Below are 23158 nucleotides of genomic sequence, written 5' to 3' on the forward strand. Positions count from 1 at the left end.
TTGTATTTACAGAAGAGAGGAAGAATGCTAAAGAATTTTTTCTCTTTATATGAGAGGTTAAGACTACCTTCTGTTTGAGTTCTACAAATATCTAATAATGCTAGATAAATAAAATTTATTAGATACAGGAAAACCAGCACAGCCAACTCTTAGGTAAGTTTGATCTGCCTGCCTATCTACCTATCCCTTTTGTTTCTTCTCTTCCAACTACACTTTCTGGTTATTTTTCCCTTTGGTGAATTTAATGTCAATTCAGAATAACTGTGTTTCCTCTAAGTAAACATTTGCTTAGATTCTGCCCAATTTCATTACCCACAAATCAGAACACTCTGTTTCAGGAAGGGAGATTTGAGTCTGTGGGTGCAGAAAGATCTTTGGCTGGAGTCAGATGGCATTGCTTTGCACACTTCCTGAGAGTTTTCTAATATACTGGTTTTCTATATGCTTTTTAGAGATAAGGAAAGATAAGGCTGGTATTACGAAGGGAAGGAAATAGGGACTAGCATTTACTAATGCTCCTTTAATAATGGAATGGTTGATGCACCAGCTTTTTCAAGCCGATACAGTGGAGGACTGTTGTCCAAGCCAATAAATAAACTCCTGACCTGCATGAATCTTAGCGTACTCATGTCTGTATTGTAGCCACTGGGTACTTGTTTAAGCACTTAGCCCTCCTTCCTTTGCTGGCTGTAAACACTTTGAGGGCAGAGTCTGTCTTGGTTTATTTATTTATTTTTCCCTCTATCACCTTGCACAGTGCTTTGCATAGAAGAGACACAGATATGTACAATATGTTTTCCATTTAATTTCATGTACAGGCGTACCTCGGAGATAATGCAGGTTCGGTTCCAGACCACCACAACAAAGCGAATATTGAGAAAAAGCAAGTCAAACAAATTTTTTGGTTTCCCAGTACACATAAAAGTTATGTTCACACTATACTATAGTTTACTCAGTGTACAATGGCATTATGACTAAGAAATCCCACCGTATATACCTTAATTTAAAAATACTTTATTACTATGCTAACCATCATCTAAGCTTCCTGCAACTTATAACCACTGATCACAGATCACCATATCAAATATAATAATGATGAAAAAGCTTGCAATGTTGCAAGAATTACCAAACTATGACACAGAGATAGGAAGTGAGCAAATGTTGTTGGAAAAATGATGCCAAGAGACTTGCTCGATGCAGGGTTGCAACAAACCTTCGTTAAAAACACAGTATCTGAGAAGTGCGATAAACTGAAGCACAATAAAATGAGGTATGCTTGTTTCTTAAACTCATGTAGCACTTCAGAGTTTTCAAAGTATTTACCAAAACAAAAAGATATACAGTATTTGGGTAAAACTTTATGGTTTGTGAAGTATACTTTAGCTATATTAAAAGTACTCTACCTCTGGTGCTATGCACAGTACCTTGCACACAGCTGGTGCTTAATAAATGGTAGCTCCTACTTTTATTATCTATTTGATCACGTCAAAGCTATACAGGACACAGCCTGGGCTGTTTTACTGTCCCCAGTGTTTATATATGAGGAAAATTCAGAGAAGTGGTCTGCTCAAGTCCCCAGGCAGGTTGGGGTTCACGGCAGAATACAAGAATTGTAGAGTTGTGATTCTTAATTTGTACTTTTTCCTCTTCCTGATACGTTCTATTTCACTCTGATTTTCTCCCTCCTCAGTGAGCCCGTAATACTGTTGTGGCTGGAATAAACTTTGCCGTACAGTTCCTCCTTACAACACGCTAAATAAGGCCACGCGATGAGCCAGCACTTCGCTAACCGAGGCCGCGGGGGCTGTGCTGAAGATGGAGACGGAGCTGGGGGAGGGCAGAAGATTTCCCATCTAAATCCAAGGTATAAGCTCCATCTCTTTCTTCCTCCTTTCTGGAATATTTACACAGCCTCAATTTCAAACATGAAATTAACAATTTGGAGATTTGGATAATTTCTTTACTCAGACGAGCCCAGCTGAAATGCAGCATCTGTTTTCCGGGGAGCTTCTGTATTCACAAGACTGTGCATCTGGGTTCTGATGCAAGAGGGGGCTGCACTCATTCACACAACAAATGTACGCAGCGCTCTGCTTCCTGAGCACTTCGCCCCACTCACAGGGCGAGCGCAGACATGTGTGGTCTCCAGCTTATTATTTATTTACTTATTCAACAAATATTGATTGAACGGAGACCCTGTGCCAGGCACTATACTAGGCTGCAGGAATATAACAGTTATTTTCTTGACGATGCTTTCTCGTACGTATTTATACACAGGTGAAAAGAGTATTTCTTTTCTTTTTATAGGTAACCTTTCGGACTCCAATTACAATAGGTTATTTTAGGCCCTTTATTTGGCCTGACAAAAACAGCCTTGATAAAGAAAGTAAGGACATTTGGGAATGGTGGTTTGAGTGCTCACTGCGTGATACAGCTTTCCCGCCATAACCCCTTGTTGGGGTGAAATGTCTCCGATGACGGAGGGTCCCTAAAGCACAGCCCCCTAGCTACTGTCCTGGTGCACCAGTCTCTAATGAGCAGGTGCCAATAATAAAGGGATAATGGAAGAGAATGTGGTCGCAGAACGATGCTTTCCCACTGCTCCATAAATGCAAAAGAAAAGCCAAGACATTGATCCTATGGCAGTGTTCTGTAACAGTGACTATTCCTATTACAGCGGGAGACTGTGGGAGATTTAATCATGGTCCCTAATATAGGCTAGTGCAGCAGAGTGTCTGTGATCAATGTACTATTGTTACCAGTCTGCTGCCTTTTTATTGGCATTGATAATGAGCCTCCTCCTACGTGTCTCAGCTACAAGTTCAAGTTGGTAAACTCCCCCCACTCTTACAATTGATGAATGACGGTTGGCAGTCAAATTAGGAGCAGCAGAGTTGGGAATCCAAGTGAACCTAATATGCAGTATTTAAAATGACAATGAATGAACAGGTGCCTGCAAAATCCAACTGGGCTCCCTGTAGTGGTGACACCGAACTCTGCATCTAAAGGTCCCAGGCCAGTGGCTGACCCGCTGTTTACAAAGATATTCTTTTACACATGCCTTTAAAAAATGTATTCTTGGGGCGCCTGGGTGGCTCAGTCGTTAAGCGCCTGCCTTCGGCTCAGGTCGTGATCCCGGGTCCTGGGGTCGAGCCCCGCATCAGGCTCCTTGCTCAGCGGGGAGCCTGCTTCTCCGTCTCCCACTCCCCCTGCTTGTGTTCCCTCTCTCACTGTGTCTCTCTCTGTCAAATAAATAAATAAATAAAATCTTTAAAAAAATGTATTTCTTTACTTAATAATCATAAGAACAGACAGCATGTTACTGCACCGCTTAATCTTGACCTTCAAAAATGAAGACTACTTAGTCTTTGGGGAGAAGTTTATCACTGAAAGTTTTTTTTTTTTTTTAAAGATTTTATTTATTTATTTGTGAAAGAGAGCATGAGAGAGACAGAGAGAGCACATGAGGGGGGAGGGCCAGAGGGAGAAGCAGACTCCCTGCTGAGCAGGAAGCCCGATGCGGGACTCGATCCTGGGACTCCAGGATCATGACCTGAGCCGGAGGCAGTCGCCCAACCAACTGAGCTACCCAGGCGCCCCTATCACTGAAAGTTTTTAAAAAGAGAACTACAACTAACCTTACTATTTATCAAATCTGACTTTAAAAACTTCATTGAACTGTCTAGAACTCCCGACGTCTTGGCTAATGTAATGGTGTCTGTTAGTAAGGTTTGACAATCACAGTGTAATGGAAGGCATGCTATTTCTGAACATTTTTGTCCAGGAGAAAATTTCAGGAGTCTTTCTCCCCTGTTTTCAAGCACTGTACTAAATTTCACTCAAAAGTCCTGTAAGATCATAAAAAAAATGATCTTAACCTCTTGTGGGACTTCACGGAAACGTATGTGCTTGACGCAGCTGTGGTCTCAAACGCAGTAAGTGGTGCCACTTGGTAATCTGTGAAGAGCACTGGAGCCTTAACTGAGTCACTTTTGGGGACACAGATCCTGAGAAGGTTCACAGGACAACCACAAAGCTGCCTTGCAACTCAGGAAGAAAGATACAGGAACAACACTTGAATTTATATATACTAATAATTAAAAGGCTAAGAAATATCAAGTCTCACTTTCAAGTCAGTGGCTGTTTCTCCTCTGGGTTCCAGCTGACACCTCGTTCCATGGCTGCCTTCTGAGGAAAGTGTCCTGAATTCTCCCATCAGATTGAACAACTCTCCTCTTTTACTTCTAAGGGATTTAAACCTGCCTGCTTTCAACCGCCATGAGCTGAATAATTATGATACCTCACATGATTAGAGGATATTTGCTTTAAAAAAGGACTTTGGCACTTGGAATGGAAGTTCAAGTTCATTACCTCATTTGATTGTGACAACTCTGTGACAAAGATGGGCCAGAAACAACAGTTCCCATCTTACAGAGAGTGGCTGACAACTGAGGAAATCTGATTTGCCCTCGAAGATAGGGACCTGATGGAGCCATCTTTGTATGTACTCCTTACTGCACTCAGTCAACGCTTAATAAAGATTCAGTGACTTGGTTTGACCTGAATTACATTGATCAGTCATTCTTCATGCACTTAAAGTGGAGGAAGATGAGAGAGAGAGATGGAGAACATTCAGTCTTTCATGCCGTGAGTGAGGTATCTCAACACTGCATGAGTCAATGAGCGTGTGTGCTACCTTCTCTGATCTGTTTTAAAACAGGTTAAGTTTCTATGTATCTAGAAAAATGTTAAAGGCATTCCTATTTAAAGTAGGGGGGAAGGTTGGGGAATACACCATGGAAAGTTCAGGGTGCCTCCAGACAGAGATTGAGTGGTGAGAACTCACTGAAGGAACAGCCAACGGAAGGGCCTAGATTAGTGCTTTTTAATCCCTAACACGTATAAATATCACCCAGATAAACATAACCAACTATTAAAATTCAGTTGGTCTGGGTAGGGTCTGATATTCTGGGCTTTTATTTTTATTTTTTTTAAAGATTTTATTTATTTGACAGAGACACAGCGAGAGAGGGAACACAAGCAGGGGGAGTGGGAGAGGGAGAAGCAGGCTCCCCGCAGAGCAGGGAGCCCAATGCGGGACTCGATCCCAGGACCCTGGGATCATGACCTGAGCTGAAGGCAGTCGTTTAACCAACTGAGCCACCCAGGCGCCCTATTCTGGGCTTTTAAAAAAGATTTTATTTATTTATTTGAGAGAGAGAGAGAGCAGGGGGAGGAGCAGAGGGAGAGGGACAAGCAGACTGCGTACTGAGCGCGGGGCCTGACGCAGGGCTCAATCTCATGACCCCGAGATCATGACCTGAGCCAACATCAAGAGTCAGAAGCTTAACTGACTAAGCCACCCAGGTGCACCCTGAAATTCTGCATTTTTATTAAGTTCTCAGGTGATGTCATGTTGCCAGTCCTCCAACCACACTTTGAGTAGCAAGGTTATAACTCATATGATATAGAGCTCATAGTGTCTCATATGATGTTCCTTATACTTGCATAAGAGAAAATTTGATAGGGAAATCTGAAAAATTTCAGACATAAATCAGGGCAGTTACATAAAATATTCTACAAAAATTCACTATTGCAGTTCTTGATATAGAGCTTGTAATACTGAATTACCTTAAAGAGAAAAGACTTTTCTTTAAAAAAAAAAAACAATAAAAGTATTATTTTTTTTTAAAAAAAGATTTGATTCACTTAAAGGAATATCCTTTAAGTCAAGGGATACTTGTAATAAAGTTTGGTACACCACTACTTGTCAATGGGGCCCATGGTTGAGGCTGAGCAGTTTGGCTTACTACTTGTTAATAATTGGATTTGACTAAGTAACAGTCTATGGATTGAGAATATAGCAAACATCAATTCTGGGAGGATTACTGGTGGCAAATTCTGTTTTTAGGTTTATTGAAAACACCCCAAAATTCCCTGCTTTGTAGGCTCCACTCATTCAAACAATATTTATTGAGTACCTATTATGTGCCAGATGCTGATATGGATGCTGGGGATAAGCAGTGGAAAAGACACTCCACTGCCCATGGAGTGTACATTCTCTAGAGAGAACACAGACAACGGCAGTATACAGGGGTATGAAGAAAGAAAAGCAAGGTTACAAATTATGGAATGATGGAAGAGAAACACCAACTATTTAGATCACTGGCAGCCTCTCTGATGACATCTTATTTGAACAAAGATCTGAATGCTGAAGATGATTTGATTTGATGGGGAAAAATTGATATTTTACTTTGTTAAAAGTCAATACTATTTGCTCACATATGTGTCCTATGTGTATTTAATAACCCACACTCCTCTGGCTTCAGTTATATGACAAGGGTTTGGGATAAAGGAAGTGGGGGATTTTTCAGGTCTTTCTGTTGCATTATTTTTTGGTTTTTATTATTATGTTTTTAATTTCAATACAAACCCAGGACATGAGATCTCAAATTATAAGCATAAGCATTATGGTAAAAGAGGTACTGAGCATAGAAGCCAAAACTTAACCTCTGAACTCAGATTTAGGCTCAAGTTTGGACCTGGATCCACAGGTTTACTATCTGTGTGGCCCAAGACAAGTCACTTAACCTTTTATAATTCTGTTTTCATCTCTACAGAGGCAAGATCATTCCATTCTGTCTTGCATAATTTAAGGTAATTAAAAAAACAACAACCCGGTATACAGAAGGTACTCCAACCATCATAACTATAATTTTTACCGTGTATGTGAAAGCACCGTGCACAGTGTCTGATCCCATGTAGGCGCCTGTTGGTGTCCTTCCTATTTATTTACATTATCAGTTTCTCTGTAATTTTTCATTTGTACAGATAAACAAGAGTTGATGGTATGTGAGTTTTTGCTTGATAGAATTTCATAGGACTCATTTCATCAGTGCATGATTAGCTTCAAAGCTTCGAATCTAACCCAGTTTTGAGATAACTGGGAAATGAAACTAAGTGGAGGGAACAAATGTAGCATTGTAAGAGACGCGAAAGTCAGCTTGAGGTTGTCTGATGTTCTTAAACTAACATCATCTTTCATCTCCTATGCCCTTCTTCCCAGATAATAAGAGCTGTTCACTGAAAGTGCTGAGATAAACTAATGGGGAACAGGATACTACAAAAGACATTTGAAAGAGCCCATGTAATTTACTGCATGTCTGGTTTGTTTTACTTTCCAAAGCCTTCCTGTTGCTCAAGGAAATTTGTCTCCTCTGGCAACCTTCGGCCCTCTTTTGGCCGGGAGTCCAGAAAAAGCATTTGAGGGCAGGTAAACAGATGCAAAGCTCTCTGAGTGAGGAGTAAGTACAGGCCTTGCTTCCTGTGTCACATCTGAGGCATAAACAAAGTACCCTTTAGGATTTGTTTGAGAGAATTATCCCCAATGTAGGCAACCAAGAGGCTGCCGGTGCATTCAAATAGACATAACTCCCAACATGTTCTGAAGGTAATTTACATGAGTGAACCACTAAAAGCCTCCTACTCAATGAACTGTACCCCTGGGGAAAAGCTATGCAGGCCCGGATCAGTGTGGGAACAACATAAGGGTGTTCTCTGTGCCAAAAGGGGGATTGGGCTAGATGGAAAATCCCCAAAAAGGACCATCTGGCAGCATAAATTATCCATTTAAAATGGCTGGTGTGAGTTAATGACACCAAAGTCACCAGGCACATGTACAACATCCTTCGGTTGAGTTTTAATGTCCCCTCAGGCCCTGTTTCAATTATGACTTTCTATGCTGAATATGGCCAAATGTAAATGTATCCACTGTCCTCCCCCAACCCCCAACACATATACCATGAAACTGCATTTTTTCTGTAATGCAACGGGGAGAGGGGATGGAGAATCAATCCAAGAATATAGTATAATTGTGGGGGATGTCTCTATTATGCCATATATATAGTATCATTACCCAAAAAGAATTCGGCCGTTAAACTTTCATTATTTAATGACTTCAAAGAATCTAGGCATTCAGATGTTAAAATATATGATGATTTGAATCATAAGGTGCAAACAGGAATAGAATCACTGAAAAAAAAGAGTCACCAGGTCAAAGTACCCTATATTCAACCTGTCTCCCTCTACCCCCAATATGCGCCCCCCAAATATCTACAACGACCCAGAGAAGAGTCTCCCAGTGGGGGAGCATCATGTACATCAACACAGTAAAGCAGCTTCTCTGTGTATAAAACCTCATTAGCACACACAATACTCAAGCACCGTGTACCAAACCTATATATTTCGATTCTGATTTTCACTGAAGCTGGTAAACTGGCTAGAACTCTAATTAGTCTTTTAAAAAGGGTTCAAAGAAGTTGTACATCTTTTCATTTTTTAATAGCACATAAACTTTTCATTGGCACTTTCCTGAGATCTTGCTGATGATGCCGTTGAAGCTGCAATGGGGAGTCAGCATTTTCATTTGCATTTAGGCCTGGCTTTATTTCTTAGCCACTCTCGGTGAACGGGCATGAGCTAAGTGTGGTGCTAAGCAGATGTGTATGACCTTTATAGAAGATCCACCACCCCTTGAGTGCTGTGTTGGTAATAATTAGAAATAATGAGAAGATGGAGGCTAATCTCCCCATCCCTGCACTTCCCCTATCACCATGTAAGGATCTCCTCATGCATCTGTGTCCTACCCCCAACTGTGAATTCCTTGAAAGCCAAAGCCAGAGCCTTCCCATTCACCCTTCAGTTCCCAGAACCAGGCAGAAAGTTCCCAATGAGGATGGCTGAATGAGTGAGCGAGAGTATTAAGCAGAAGCTAGACAAAGTGAAACTTCTGCATTTTAGTAAAGGGAGCAAGAGAAAGGACTCAGCTAGTGGGGCCTGAGCTTTTGTTTTGTCCTCTTTTGTTTTTAATTATCATACAATAAAACTGCAGGGGAATGGAAGGTATCCATTTCTATGAATGTTAACACATGTATAGATTCCTGTACCCACCACCACAATCAGGATACACGACAGTTCCATCACCCCAAAAATCTCTTTCATGCCATTCCCTCTGAGGATTGTTTTTTGATATGTCAGGGAGGAGAGAGAGAAGTTAAGACCTGAAGACAAAAGGGTTAGTTCAAAAATCTCCTTGGTGCTTGTCTATTCTTGCAAGGAATCATTCTGAGTCCTAGGCGGGGGAGAATGATCAGAAAGCATTTTGTTTCAACCTTCCTCTGTGCTAGGTAGGTATAATTCTTAGATGGGTTGTGTTATGTTACCTCATTTAAATCTCAAGAGCGTTGAAACAGCTGTTAGTATTGACTTATAAAAATGGGGACACTTATGCTCAGAGAGGTTGGGTCATTTGCCTATAATCCCACAGCCAGCAGGACCAAGAGCCAGGATTATACTCTGCCTCTCTATTCCAAAGCCCACACTCCATCCTCTCTATCCAATTGACTTTGCAGATCGAGAAAGGCACAGGAGAAGATTCTCCCTTGTCCATGTGGAGGTTAGACACGTGTGCTAGCTGAATTATTCACATTCCTCTCAAGACTCCAGAGCCAAGACTAGACTATCCCGGGAGGTCAGACTAGGAGTCATCATTTGCTTAGTTCAGACGGATAGATAGTTGTTCCATTTAAATAGAAAAACAATAACGGCGATAACCAGTAACAGGAAAACACACTTAAACACCTCCTCAGAAATGAGCTGCAATTTTTTTGTGTGTTGGCGACCTGTCCAATTTTGATACCAATGTTATAGAAGTCTCTTCAAAAAATTTGGAAACTTCCAGGGACGCCTGGATGGCTCAGTTAAGTGTCCAACTCTTGATTTCGGCTCAGGATCTCCGGTCGTGGGATCAAGCCCCCATCAGACTCGGGTGTTCAGCACGGAGTCTGCTTGTCCCTCTCCCTCCACTCCCCCCCACTCGCGCTTTCTCTCTCTCTATCAATAAAATCTTTAAAAATAAAATAAAATAAACACCTCATTTTATAAAAATCCAAGCATACACTGTGTAGCACAGGGACCCTCTTCTCCTTTCCAACATTATCCACCCCGTTGAAAAAGTCGGCAGATTTTTCTTTAAGATTATTAGAAGATAATCCCAAAAGCCAACCCCCAAAGGCACTCAGGAGAAAAACAAAAGCAAAGGCACATGACTATGTGACTGCAGGGTAGGTAAGAACACGTAAGAGTCAAAAACCGCAGCGCACGCTTACAGCCTCTCACGTCAGCTGTTATCCGCCCCCGGCCCCCCTTCGCTGGAAGCAGCAGAGGCAAACACGAGCTGGGGTGGAAGGATCCACCGCTGTGAGGCGGCTTCCGTGCGTCCTACGCACGTGCGTCCTACGCACGCACGCCCCCCCACGCACGTTTCAGACGTGCACGTGCTAGCCACGCACCGACGCGCCCACGCGCTCGCGCCGCTCACCTGGCTCCACTTCATGCCATCCGCTGGACTGACTGCCGCTGCCCGGGGAGCGCCCTTGGCCTGTGTAAAATGGCTCTTCACCAGGACTGTCCATTTCATCCTCCACAGACTTGAGGCGCTTCGTGGAGCTGAAATAACAAAGGGGACATGTTGAAAAGCCATCCAAACCCCTCCCTTGGATAGCGCATCCCTGGTTGAAAGAAGGCCAAAGGAGGAAGCCATTGGGCAACTCGGTGTAGTTCTCGCACTTCTTTTCAGGCTTCTTGTTCAGTCGAGTGAGTCACTGGATGTGGAACAAAGTCTTGGGCCTGTGTTGTTCCAGGTTTCTGGGTTTGATTTTTACTGTCCCTCAAGTTGCTGCTGCTGCTGCCCCATCCTGTTCCTTTCTCCTTTGAGGAACTGGTGGCTGGCTCCTGCGCCCATCTCCACCTGGAAGTGTCTGCAGGAAGACGGCATTTCGTGTCTTCTCAGGCAGCGGCGGGGACCTCGCCGTCAGCAATGTCCCTACACATCACTCAGTCCCTCTGGCACCGCGGAAGGGATAAAGATCAGGGTTCAAAGCCCTTCAAGAAGAGCTTGGGTTGCTTTTCTCTCTCTCTCTTTTTTCCTACGTTTTCTCATCTTCCACTTGGATCTGTTTATTCAAAAAGTATCTGCTGTGCAGCTGCCATAGTCCAGATTCCGATGGAGATGCTAGAGACAAATACAATGCTCCAAAGAGAGAAAGATGGGGGGAAGGTGTACATTCCCCTCTGAGAACTAGGGACATGGAAAAAAGAGTGGCCCAATCCTTTCTATGCCCTTCCTCTTTTGATGCCTACACAGAGGGCACCAAAATGAAGTTCTGGATATTTTTTATTTTTGGAGAGGTATGGTTGAGAAATCTCCAGAATGCATCTCGTTTCCTCCAGTTGAAGGACTGAATTTTTCTCCCAAGTTGAGGCTTCAGGAGTGGAAAGATAGTGAAATGCCATGTTGCTAATATGTTCTAATTGTCTTAATTGATAATGTCACTAACATACTATCAGAATGAATAGATTTCATACCTAGTGGGAGTGCCCGCTGGGAAATTTCCTCACGTGTCAGGGTACAGATTTTTTAATATGTTTTCATTTATCAAACATGTGTTGTGTCCCTTCTCTGTGCTAGGTGCTGTGCTAAATGCTGGGATATCGAGATGCATCAGACATGGCCCCTGTCTCCATGGAGTTTGCAGTCTAGCAGACAGAGATGCAGAGGCAAATAAAATTGTGCAAAAGAGAAATGTAGGTATTATGATGAAAGCACATATAGGACACAGTGGATTTCTTGATGAAAGAAGAAAACAGTGATATGCCTGAGAGGTTGGGAAAAGCTTCCCGAAGGAGGTAGTTCCTGCACTGTCTGTATGAGTGAGTGTCGAGGAGACAGGCATAAGGAAGGAAAGGGTACGGATAGGCTGGTACTCGGCTGATGCACCACCCAGGAGGCTATTTTTATTTCAAAATATGGAAATACTTCTTTATCAATTGGCAAAGTGTCACCATCTCAAGTTTCCCCACCCTTGCCACCCCAGCTTTGCCCCAGGACACGCTCATGATCCAAAAACTAAAGGGTTAACGTCGAATGCATCTGGGGCATTCCAGGACTCAGCCTGAGCACTGTGGCAAAGCGGCATCTGTTCTAATTGGTAACACTCGTGTCACACAGGTTATCGGATATTCTGAACATTACTCCCTGGATGGAGGTGTGTATCAGGCAGAAGCAACATCATGAGGAAGATGTGACACATGCAGAGAATTGCCAGGTTCGTGTCCTGGCTGAAGTCGAAGTGAAAGAAGGGGGTGGAGGTGATAGGCGATGATACGAATCTGGATTTTGTCCTATCAGCCATGGAGACTCCCTGAAAAAGTTTCAACAGGGAGTGACATCAGAGTCAATTTCAGAAAGGCCACTCTGGTAGTTGTGCAGATGATGGCTTTGGAAAAGCAAAGGAAAAAGAAGGAGATGGATCCTAGAGGCAGCGAGACAGTGAAGAGGCGATGGCTGCAATCTGAATAAGAAAATGTTGAGGACCCAATGTAAGGCAAGAAATTCTAATTATTAAAGTTGGTATTCCAGTATGCTCTGCCTTTAAGTTCTGTTCTCATTAAAGCCGGACCACAGGAAAGCAGCATATCTGTGGCATGCTAGCTTAGAACCCAAAGGAAAACCTTTAATAGCTAATTTTATGTTCTTCGCTTGGCTTTCCTTGAAGTTCAGTGAAAGATAGACACTTGGAGAACTTTTCTATAATTTATGTGAAACTACATCAAACAGAATTTTTTTTGTAGAAGGATGTACACAAAAGATTCCTTCTCATACATAAAACCAGAAAAAAATATGGTCTCTTTGCATGAATTTCTATTCTTTTTATCAGAACATGCAGCTTCTATAACCTTGTGCCTCCCCTTCTTGCCTTGGCAACCAAGAATCTCAGGATTAAATGTAAGGTACAACTCTTGAAGGGTCAGCCTCCTGATATAACAATCTCTCCTATTTTTCCATATGGTTTCTGGCTTCTCTATATTTAATAGTAGCTGATGTATTTAAAACTTGAAAGCCACTTGAAACCATTTTGGAAGTTGGTAGAATACATGTTAAAAACAAAAATATTTCCCTTATGTTTCCTGGCAAATAAAAGGCAAGACCTATATGTTCTGATGGGACTGTGAGATCTGTAAGGAAAGGACCTTCTTCTTCTTCTTTTTCTTTTTTAAAATCTCTAGTGCCTACCACAGTGTTTGGCTAATAGCAGATGCTCAAAAACTGCTGAACTGGGCTATTGACTTAGAAACAGCCATATGAGTACTTGTGACAAGCATTCGCCCAATTGTCATGATTCAATGAGATCCAATGCAAAAGGCCAATTCCGCTGCCCGTTATTCTTCCGTTATTAAATTTTTCTGAGTTTCTAAAATGTTTTATTTCCTTGGTGTCCTCTAATAAAATGCAAATACCCCATGCAGTTGTTAATCCTAAAGGTGACAGTCTGTAATTATTAGCTCCCACCTTAGTTGGAAAACAAGGACTTTTCTGAGGTTGATACGGGATAAATGTCTGGAGGGTGGAGGTACAGGATGGAGGAGAGAAAAAGATCAGGAGTGAAGCAAGTTAGAAGTGCCAGGATGGACAGGTAGAAGGCTTCCAAGACAAAGTTTACTGACCTCACAAATTTGACAATTGGCTTATCTTGATGAAGTTCTTTGGGATAAAACATATTTTATCCCAATTTTTACACAACCCCTTTTGTGATTTTGGAGGTGTTTACCACGAAGGGGTACAGAACTGAAGTTAATGCCTACCCATCTCCTTTATTATTACTTTTTTTAAATTTAGAAATGAATCAGTCATGGATTTTGGTTTCTTGCTCTTGACTTTCTAACACACTGATTCGATTCTCCCAGAAACACTGGAGGAAAATAGGAAAGTACTAGTAAAGTCTCTACCTAAGGGAGAAGATAAATACTCTTTTGAGGAGTGACGCACCATCTCTTCCTACGTGTGGAATTTGTTGTGTTCCTAGCAATTCTACCTAGAAATTAAGGTAAAACTGTCACCTTCATTCTAAATATTTGTTTAATTCTGACTATATGCAAAGCATAGAAACCTTACCTTATACCTACAAATCTGCAAAATGACTCTTTCTGGAGTGTTCATAGTACCCTGAACTGAAAACTTCCATTACTTGTCAGTCTCTACCATTAGACTGCAAAGGTCCTATTACTTGACTTTATATCCACAGGGCCTAGGACAATGTCCTTGTTAAGAAATGTTTGTTGACAATTTGGAGGAGTTACACACTGTCCTCTATGGGACTGACAGTCCAGATGGGGAGGCAGGATGTGTACAAATCTCAGAGATGGTAATAGTAATTCAAGGTAGCAAATACCAAGTATCCAGGAAAAAAAAGGGATAGTAGATATTCCTTTTGGGGGGCTTCATGTTCTGTCGTTCCTTACTGAAAGAGTAAGCCCCATTCCTAAGAGGATCCAATGTGAAAATATCATGTTTTTAAAGTTCCAGCACACCTGAATTTGAATGTAGACTCTGCCATTTACTAGGTCTGTGACCTTGGTCAAGTTACTTAACTTCTCTGGGCTCTGGGTTGATCTGCTGTTAAATGGCGACACTGTCTATATTGTAAAAGTATTGTGAAGATTAAATCATATCAGGTTTGTAAAGCATCTAATACAGTGTCTGCTAGGTGACTGATTAATATTGGCACGGCATGAACAAATATTGATTGGTTGATGAAATTTTCTATATGTAAATCTGGGGTATTCTTCTGGGCACATTTTCTAACCTGTACACAGATAATTCTGCTGAGTCTATATATTTAGAGAATAATTTTTTTAAAAAAAAATCATCCTAGGAGAGCCTAATGAGTGTAAAACAAACATATTACCAAGTTATTAACTACTGCTGCTATTTATAATTAGCTCCTTATCAGGGTTAGTTATTTGCAGAATATGAGAATGACAGTAGCCTTTTAAATGACATTAAAAACCAGGTTTCCACTCAGAGAATCACAGCAAAAGGCAACAAAGCAGCTGGAGAAGTCAAAAGGACGGGGTGGGGGGTGGGGGGGGTGGGGGGAGACACGGACTGTTTGGGATGTCCATGGTACATGCGCAGCACACATATGAAAAACAAACAGCCCATCAACTTTTAAATTAATCACTGCCCACAAGTATTTGCAAAGCTCTTTCATGTTGACTGAGTACAGTTACACACAATGTCCCCTCCATCAGCAAACATTCAAAATCCTCAAAATGTATTAACACCCGAATGGGTTCACAATCTCATTCTTTCATTATAAATGTACTTTGGATTTCAGACTTTTTTTTTTCTGAGGATCTGATGCTACAGGGAACTAAGGAGAACCCTTAAACAACATGAAAGATGAGCATAGGATCTGGTGGTTATATTTAGGAAATAACTGCTTCTTTAACTGTCTTCAAGGTATTCGTCATGATGAAGCGGATTCTTTTTTTTCTTTTCTTTCTTTCTTTCTTTCTTTCTTTCTTTCTTTCTTTCTTTCTTTTCTTTCTTTCTTTCTCTCTTTCTTTTTTTCTTAAGTAATGCTGGTTAAAATATATAAAGTCAAGATAAGAAGGAGTCGCCACCAAGGAAAATTTCTATAATCTGGCCATTGTTTTAAATCATAAAATTCCAGGGCTTGCTTGAAAGAAGAATATACCTTTGTGAAACGTTTTTCTGCCAAGTACACAAACATTAAAGATCGTTCTGCACCATTCTTTTCTTGGTTGTCACAGTCCAGTGCTAAAGCCAATTTGTAAAAGAATACTGTGGGTTTAATGCCTAATCCCTTTCCTTCTGGTACTGGTTATCTAGAGACAACAGGATCTTGCAAAATGCTTCATTTTGATTTGGGCTTTGTGACCTCAAGGGGATCCAGAACCCCAGAATCCTTATCTGGTTGTGCTCTTCCAGCTTTACTTTTTTAAAGGTCTCCTGGGGCAAAAGAGTTTATGAGCCAGCCCCACCCTGCCGCAGGACTGCATTCAGTTTTGTGACCGCACACCTAGATATCAAATGGGTTTCATGACGCAGGGCAACTCCAATAGCCTGGATTTTGAGATCTGGGTGAAGGGAGGGGAAACGCGCTGGGACTGCGCTGTACTGTCTGCTGTAGGCACCGGGACCGGAACTGGTGTCTCCAGTGTCAACGTTTTGCCAAACAAGCCAAAACACATGCCCTTCTCCCTAGTCAAGCGTTGTCCTTAATCTGCTGAGAACATGCTGTGTTTATCATCCATCCTTTCTCTATGCTTTTGCTCATGTCTTCACCCCACCCAGACACTATTCCTTTTCCTTCCCATCTTGCCAACTCTAAACCAACATTTACAGCTGAACACAAGTCAATCTTTTTGGATAAAGCCTTCCTTAACTATTTTTGGCCTATGCCATACAATTTAGCTCATTGTTTTCTACTATATATATATTTCTGCAGCATGTGCATTTGCTTTCTCTTCCCAGTAAGACTGAAAGTCTGTTGGGGCTGAACAAACTTCTCTAGTATCTTCCACCAGTAGACGCACAATCCAAGTGCCTCTAGGCTCAGAGTCAAAATCAAGGTGTGGAACTATGGAGAGCCACCAATCAAATTACCTGGTAGAGGATGTGCTGGGTAAAGACCTCCTCATTGCTCCCGGACTCATGCTGTAGTATGAAGAACTTTCCAAATCTGAGAGAGAAAAATTTGGGCCAGTTCCTGCAGCTATTGGTGCTAGAAAAAAAAATAGTTATGTTCCGTGAATAAAAGATCAATGAGAGCATATATCAGTGTCACATGTAATTCATTTTATTTCCGAATTTACACAGTAAGCTTATCCAAAATAACCAGTAATGAACTCTGACCGCCAAAGAATGTTGACAACAAAAACTGTCTACGCTAGAAAGACTTTGTTTTATAATGTACCTTTTATCTTTTCTCTTTTTGTAATGGCAAACTGTCACCAAGGTTGCAACATTCCTGGAGGCTTTTAACAAAAAGACCTCCGCGTTTTGCTCTGAAACTTTTCTTGAATCACCAGCCAGAACATTCTCTGGGCTTTCCTAACTTTGATCCTGATCGCTTTCACTCACTGGCATTTTGGAATTCGTTTTGAACTGCAAATTCATCTTCCTGGGCTACCCATTCCCAATTTCCTGAGACGAGAAACGTGTGATCTCTCTTTACTCTGAACCGCCTCGGTGTCTACACACACCTTCACTTTATTTGTGAGGCAGGGTCCTCAAACCACGGTTCCTGAGCCACAGTTCTTCTAAATAAAGTTTTACTGGAACACGGCCACGCCCACTTATTTACAGATGGTCTCTGCTTCCACACTGTGACGGCAGAGATTCACAGCCACACAGACACCGTATGGCTCACCGAGAAGATACTTATATAGGGGAATTTTCTGAGGTCTGACTTAAGAGATGGTTAAAGATAATTTTGATTGTATGTGATTTTCAGAGCTGACTATTGTGTGAGATGTCACTCCCTGTATTTATTTAAGGCCTGGAACCTCCAGATACCTTGTTGACAGTAGTAGCTTCAAAGATACTTTTGAACAAATAAATAACACCTTTCAATCTTATCTAAAAAACTCTGTGTAAAGTTAGTGGTGCAACTGTATGAGTGGAAATAACCTCTTTTAAAAGATTATGCAAAAGCAAGAGCAACAGATTCATATATTATTGTATTAAGGCACTGGTCTCAGAGTTAAGCCCATGTAAGTGGATATATAAATAAGTTAAATAGAGGCTAATATCCATAAGAAGAAGGGATAATTAGAAATATCACAAACCAGGGACTTTTCATTCTTTCAACAAATGATCACTGCTATTGCCAAGAACTAGGCTGGGTGAGGAAGACGCTTAGATGGAAGACATGGTCTTTATCCTGAAACAGCTCTGGAGGGAAGGTTGGCAGGTTATTTTCAATACAGTGTGGTAAGTCCTTTGCTAGAGTTATTCCAAAATTGATACGGCCACATAGAAGTGGGTATCTAACCCAGCTGGGGAATGAGAGGTTCCAGGAGTAAAAGGACCTCAGAAAATGTGACCCCTGGGAAGATGTTTAAAGGACAAGTTTGAATTGCCCAACTGAGAGGGATGGAGGCGTGCTAGGTAGGGGGGACGGCATTTATAAAAGTGAGAGAATATAAAATGAATACTGGATTTCTGATAACTCAGTGTGATGAAGTATACAGTACATGAAGAAAAGAGGGGAGGGTTAAGGTCAGATTACGAAGGGTCTTTAGGAACATGAATTTCTTTAAGGAACATGACTCTGAGTCCAGCAGATTCCCAAGTTTATTATAAACTATTGAAGTGCTTATCACACTGTACTAATTGGGGGCCACTGCCAGCATCTACTATAATCCCTGACACCAGGAGGCAGTCAGTAAGCACTGGTCAAATGTAATTGATTGCTAGGTCAAAGGAGAACCAGCAAAGCATGAGAATGTATCACCAAACTTGCCTTTATAACCTAGAAACATCATCCTGTCATGAAGGTAGGTATGGGGGACAGGGGGTGGCCGTTGAAGAATATAATCAGTAAAACCATAGAGGCCAATGGAGTCATTTAAAAAAGGTAAGGTGGGGATGGGTTAAACTCAAGGGATGAAAAGGAGGAGCCCAGTGTAAATGATTTAGGAGACAGACTCAGGAAAATGTGTTGATTTCTTGAGTGCAGTAATAATGGAAAAGGGAGAGTATGGGATGATTCCTAAGATTACTGCTTGGGCAACTGGGTGAATTGCAGTACCATAATAAGACTCTGGAATAGAGGAAAGGTTGGAAGGGATACGTATTATCTAAACATTTAGTTGTTCAATTACCAGCAATGGCTAAACCTTAATCATAACTGTCATTACATAAAAACAGTCACTGCTAAGAAATGGAAGCTCTGAAATTCACATACACTTTCTGAAATTCAAACCTATCTCTTAATGACAGGCTGTAATGGAGGAAGGGCCTTTAGTTCAAAAACCAATGGTTGAGCTTGACAAAAAGTGTAAACCGTTCCAGTGAATGATTTTGCTAGTCATTCCCTAATTTGCTTTTTCGGCTAAATTTATTTGCATAGTTTCCCCTTTTATTCCATAATATTTTATAGATGAAATAGGGTGGGGGATGGGGAGGAGATTACTCCGTATGTCACCCCTCATCCCTCTCAGCAGCCTGACGTATAACAGGTATGTATTAACGTTTGTGCCTTCCTGGATCTTAAAGACTCACACCTCTGATTAAAGAAGAGGGATGAGGCTGATCGGTGTGGAGGGTCTAGATTTTGATTTTCTAAGTTTTGGGATGAGATCCGGGCCTCAGCTGAATGGTGCAGCGGCTTCATTCCCAAGCACCGGCAGAAGTGCGCGAGCCTCACTCCCACCCTCGGAAGGAAAGATAAAGCCAGACGTGAGTGAACAGCCTGGCTGGACTGAGAGGAGAAGTCTGGGGCCCTCTGCCCAGCTGCACCCACACCTCACGTTCTGTTGACCACATTGTACCATGGAAAAATGTCTTCTGCCTTGATTATCTTATTAAAATGTCAAAGGAGCCAGAAGAGGTGAAGAAAGGAAGATACAGTGTACATACAGTCTGCACACCTCTCAGAGAGATTAAAAAAATAACCAAGCCACAGAAATGTTCCTTCGCTTGTCTGTATATTTACTTCCTGTGAAGCACTTAGCACATTGGGTTTGTAACTAGCAAAATGCTTATCAGGTGGGCTGGCGGAATTGTGATACTTTCTCAAAGTGTCTCCTGGAGTTATAGTGCATAACTTCAGGGCTTGACAAACTGCTTATGTGCGTCTTCAATTTTGTAACATCATTAAATTTCTGAAATGAGAATGGGTTTCACAACCTGGGTTAAATAATCCTAATAAAGTGCTGACCCAAACTCTGCATTCTTCCAAAAAGTCTTGTCAGGAAACACTCCCCAGTACTGTCTGTGTGTATGCATCGTATGAAGGTCAGCCGATCGGAATGGAATCGGAGTCAGTGATACTATGACAGTTAAAGAGAAAGCCCCATGCCTGTGGGGAGGGGTCACTGTTAAGTGTCCCCACAATGGGCCGGGTATTCTCAGGGCCTCTTGTCTGGAGAACAAGAAGAGCCTTAGAGAGGTATCTGAGGAAGGTGGGCTTTCAGCAGGTTTTCCCAAGTAACTATGGAGCATTTTATTTTTTATACCTAACTTCATCCTCAAAACAATCTCCTTAGGAAAGTCCCTCTCCTAAATGAGAAAAACTAATCAACCCCAAAATGAGGTTAACTGGCTTGCCTTGGACTGCAGAAAGGCAAGAACGAGGGACGGCCAGGATTAAAAGTCAAGGGTATCTCACCCCAAAACCTGTTGCTTTTCTTACCCTGCCTGCTGTAAACAATATTTGCCTTAAACTTCAGATGATAAAAAGGTATACAGTGTCTCTGTCTCACAAGGTTTACTAGAGTGGAAGGATAAAATAATACTTGACTATTTAATTCAATGCTGAATGTGTTCAATCTCATAGGCGGAATGCAACGGATGTGTTAGAAAAGTTCAAAGGAATGAGAAATCATATTGGCTTGTGGGATGAGAAAAAATGTCTGATTCCAGGAAGAGTTGGGCTTACTGAAGCTAAGGCTTCAAGGATGGGAGGATTTAAAGAGGCAGAGAAAAAGAGGGAGGGTTTCTAGGCAAATGACAGAGTATGTACATAAGTTTGGAGTCAGGAAGTACAGTTAGTGAACTGTGGGATCCGTGATGGTTTCTGAGTAGGGAAGTGATCATTGTTGAATCTGAGCAACATTAATATGGCAACAGCCTACAGAATGCACCAAAGGCGACTAAGGCGGGGAAATCAGTTGGTAGGTTGATGCAGGAGTTAAGAGGGAAGGGAGGCCTAAATCATGCTGTCTGGAAAGAAAACAGATTTTTCACAGTGGGTATCTGTCACCTTCATAAACAGGTACAAAAGATCTGTGTCCGGTTGTGCACTATGAAAGGGCATACACGAGCAAACAGGTCATACTATCCCAACAAATATAAAATATCAATAAGATGTATATAACCCAAGGCACTTCTTAGCTAATAATGGTAGTACGTCCTTTTGGCAAATGAGGGAACTAAACGTTGTCAAGGGTTAAATGACTTGAACAACGTCTGCCCAGGATGTCATGCTGGCCTTCTGAAGCCAAAGACTAACAGCCTGCCTGATGTGTTACAGAGATTATGTAGCCACTGCCAATCAAAGGTGGGGATGTTAAGGAAGGATTGGACCAACCACAACACTTCCTGTCTGTTCCATATATTATGAAACCTGATTTTGTTCCACTTGTACTTGACCCTAGGCTCTATTGTTCTTAAATGATCTCACCCATGACATCTTCTCCCCCACTAGATTGAGTGCGTTTTGAGGACTGTAAAGATAGACATCCCAGGGCATAGAAAAAGTGCTGGTGTGGGCCTGGGCATGACCGTCTAGGGTTTCAGCCTTGCCAATAACCCCCTGTATAGCTGAAGTCATTTAAACTTTTGGACCTCAAAATTCCTGTAACAGTTGTGATAGAAATGCAAACTCACCACCAATGCCAAGGCCATCACCACCACAATAACATGGACCAACGTTTATTAAGCATCATTTATGGGCCAGATGCTGGCCTGAGCCCTCTAAACACATCATCTCATTTAATCCTCACCACACTACCAGGGAGGGATTGAGGTACCAAGAGGTGAAGTAATGCCCCGAGGCCACAAAGTCAGAGGGTCATACCAGGTAACCTTTAGTCCTCCAGATCTGACAACCTTTTGTGTATTCCTAAACAGCTCTGCAGAGTTTTGTATGACAATCAATACAACACAACAGCTGATGATCAATAAATATGCTCTGAATTAACAAGAATCAATAATCACCCTCTCCGTTTGCCCTCCGCCCCCCAACTTTTGCAATACAAAGTGAAACTCAGAAACCTATAAATATGCATGAGCAGTGAGGACTGGTGCCTCACCTTTCTTAAGCAGGACTGTAGTGAGTCACACCCGAAGGTTTTGTGGATTTTGTTCCACGGAGGAGTTTTTCTCAAAGGATGAACTTTGGGGAATTGTCTCATTGGATATGATTTCTAAGCCATTTGTCCCCCCACTTCCTTCTTTCCTGTCATGAGTAGAAGGCAGTCTTTGTGTCATTTCTTAATAAATGGTTTGCTATTAAGGCATCATTATAGTAATGTGGGCTATTGGAAGAAAGGGGTTACTTTAGTAGCCAACCCTCTTAATGACCTGCTCTTCTGTACACATTAGTAGTTGGATAAGGTTGTGGTTATTGAACTTCTGCCATCCACCAGAGACAATCTGCTTGGGCTTGTGTTGTTGGAAAGAGAGGGTGATGGAAAAAAAAAATTCCTTCCAAAATTTCAAGCGACTCTGCCTGGGAAATGACAGTGTACAGAGTTTACAACTTGTTCAACAGGAATCAGCGGGGAGCATTAACTGAATGACTAGTGTGGCCAGCCTACCACTAATGGCACATATTTTCTGAGAGGCTACACCCAGTGGAATTCAGCAAATATTCACGGAGCACTTTTCATGTGCCAGGTGCTGCTCCAGATGCTTGAGATCCATCAGTGGACAAGATATATAAGGCCCCCTGCCCTCGTGGGGCTTCCACTTCAGAGATTAACAATCATAGCTGTCCCTTCCTCGAATTTCCACGGCAACTAAGGAATATGGCCACATGGCCAATAGGTAACCTTCAAAAAAGATGCCTGGGACTTACTATACTACTTCACTTTCAGTTTATAAAATAACTATGAAAAAATAACAGAGGTATATTTCTCTCCAGATTATGTAATCTAATGCACTCACTGAGACTTTGGGAACTTGTACTTTCAGGCTTGGGGAGAAAAAAAAAAATCCAACAACAAGCACACAGTTCTAGGGGCCCAGCACAATTTAGTGTTGCTTTGCATTCTGGTGGCAAAGATCTCATAAGAAAGTCCATGTCACTGGCACAAAAGGAGTGAACATGGGAAAATACTTGGTCTTCTTTCTATCAAAGGCACAGTTGTAAAACGCACAATGCTACGAAAACTCAAGCAAATCTGGAATCATCGTTAAAGGGAATTAACTTGGAAAGTAATTTATGGCAAGAAAATTCAACTCCTTTGTTATCTTCCTTTTACTGTAATATGCTTCCTGAACACTGCCTATGAGAGAGGGCTTTTAGGAAGAAAAAAATAAGTACAGTAAAATTAACTCATT

General features: G+C 41.7%; 1 protein-coding gene across 7 annotated transcripts in view; it reads right to left on the reverse strand.

Annotated features, from left to right (window-relative positions):
* Positions 1–23158, reverse strand: part of NFIA (nuclear factor I A) — a 369111-nt gene that overhangs the window by 93199 nt on the left and 252754 nt on the right. For all 7 annotated transcript variants that reach the window (XM_035018415.1, XM_035018417.1, XM_035018414.1 and 4 more), the window contains exons 5-6: positions 16532–16649; positions 10379–10506 (exon numbers count right to left, since the gene is read on the reverse strand). In XM_035018415.1, the coding sequence (XP_034874306.1) occupies positions 10379–10506; positions 16532–16649 (246 nt within the window). The remainder of the gene's footprint in view (positions 1–10378; positions 10507–16531; positions 16650–23158) is intronic.

Source organism: Mirounga leonina, unplaced genomic scaffold (assembly GCF_011800145.1).
Source record: "Mirounga leonina isolate KUSES-001 unplaced genomic scaffold, KU_Mleo_1.0 Mir_173, whole genome shotgun sequence".
In the NCBI taxonomy this organism is placed as follows: Eukaryota; Metazoa; Chordata; class Mammalia; order Carnivora; family Phocidae; genus Mirounga; species Mirounga leonina.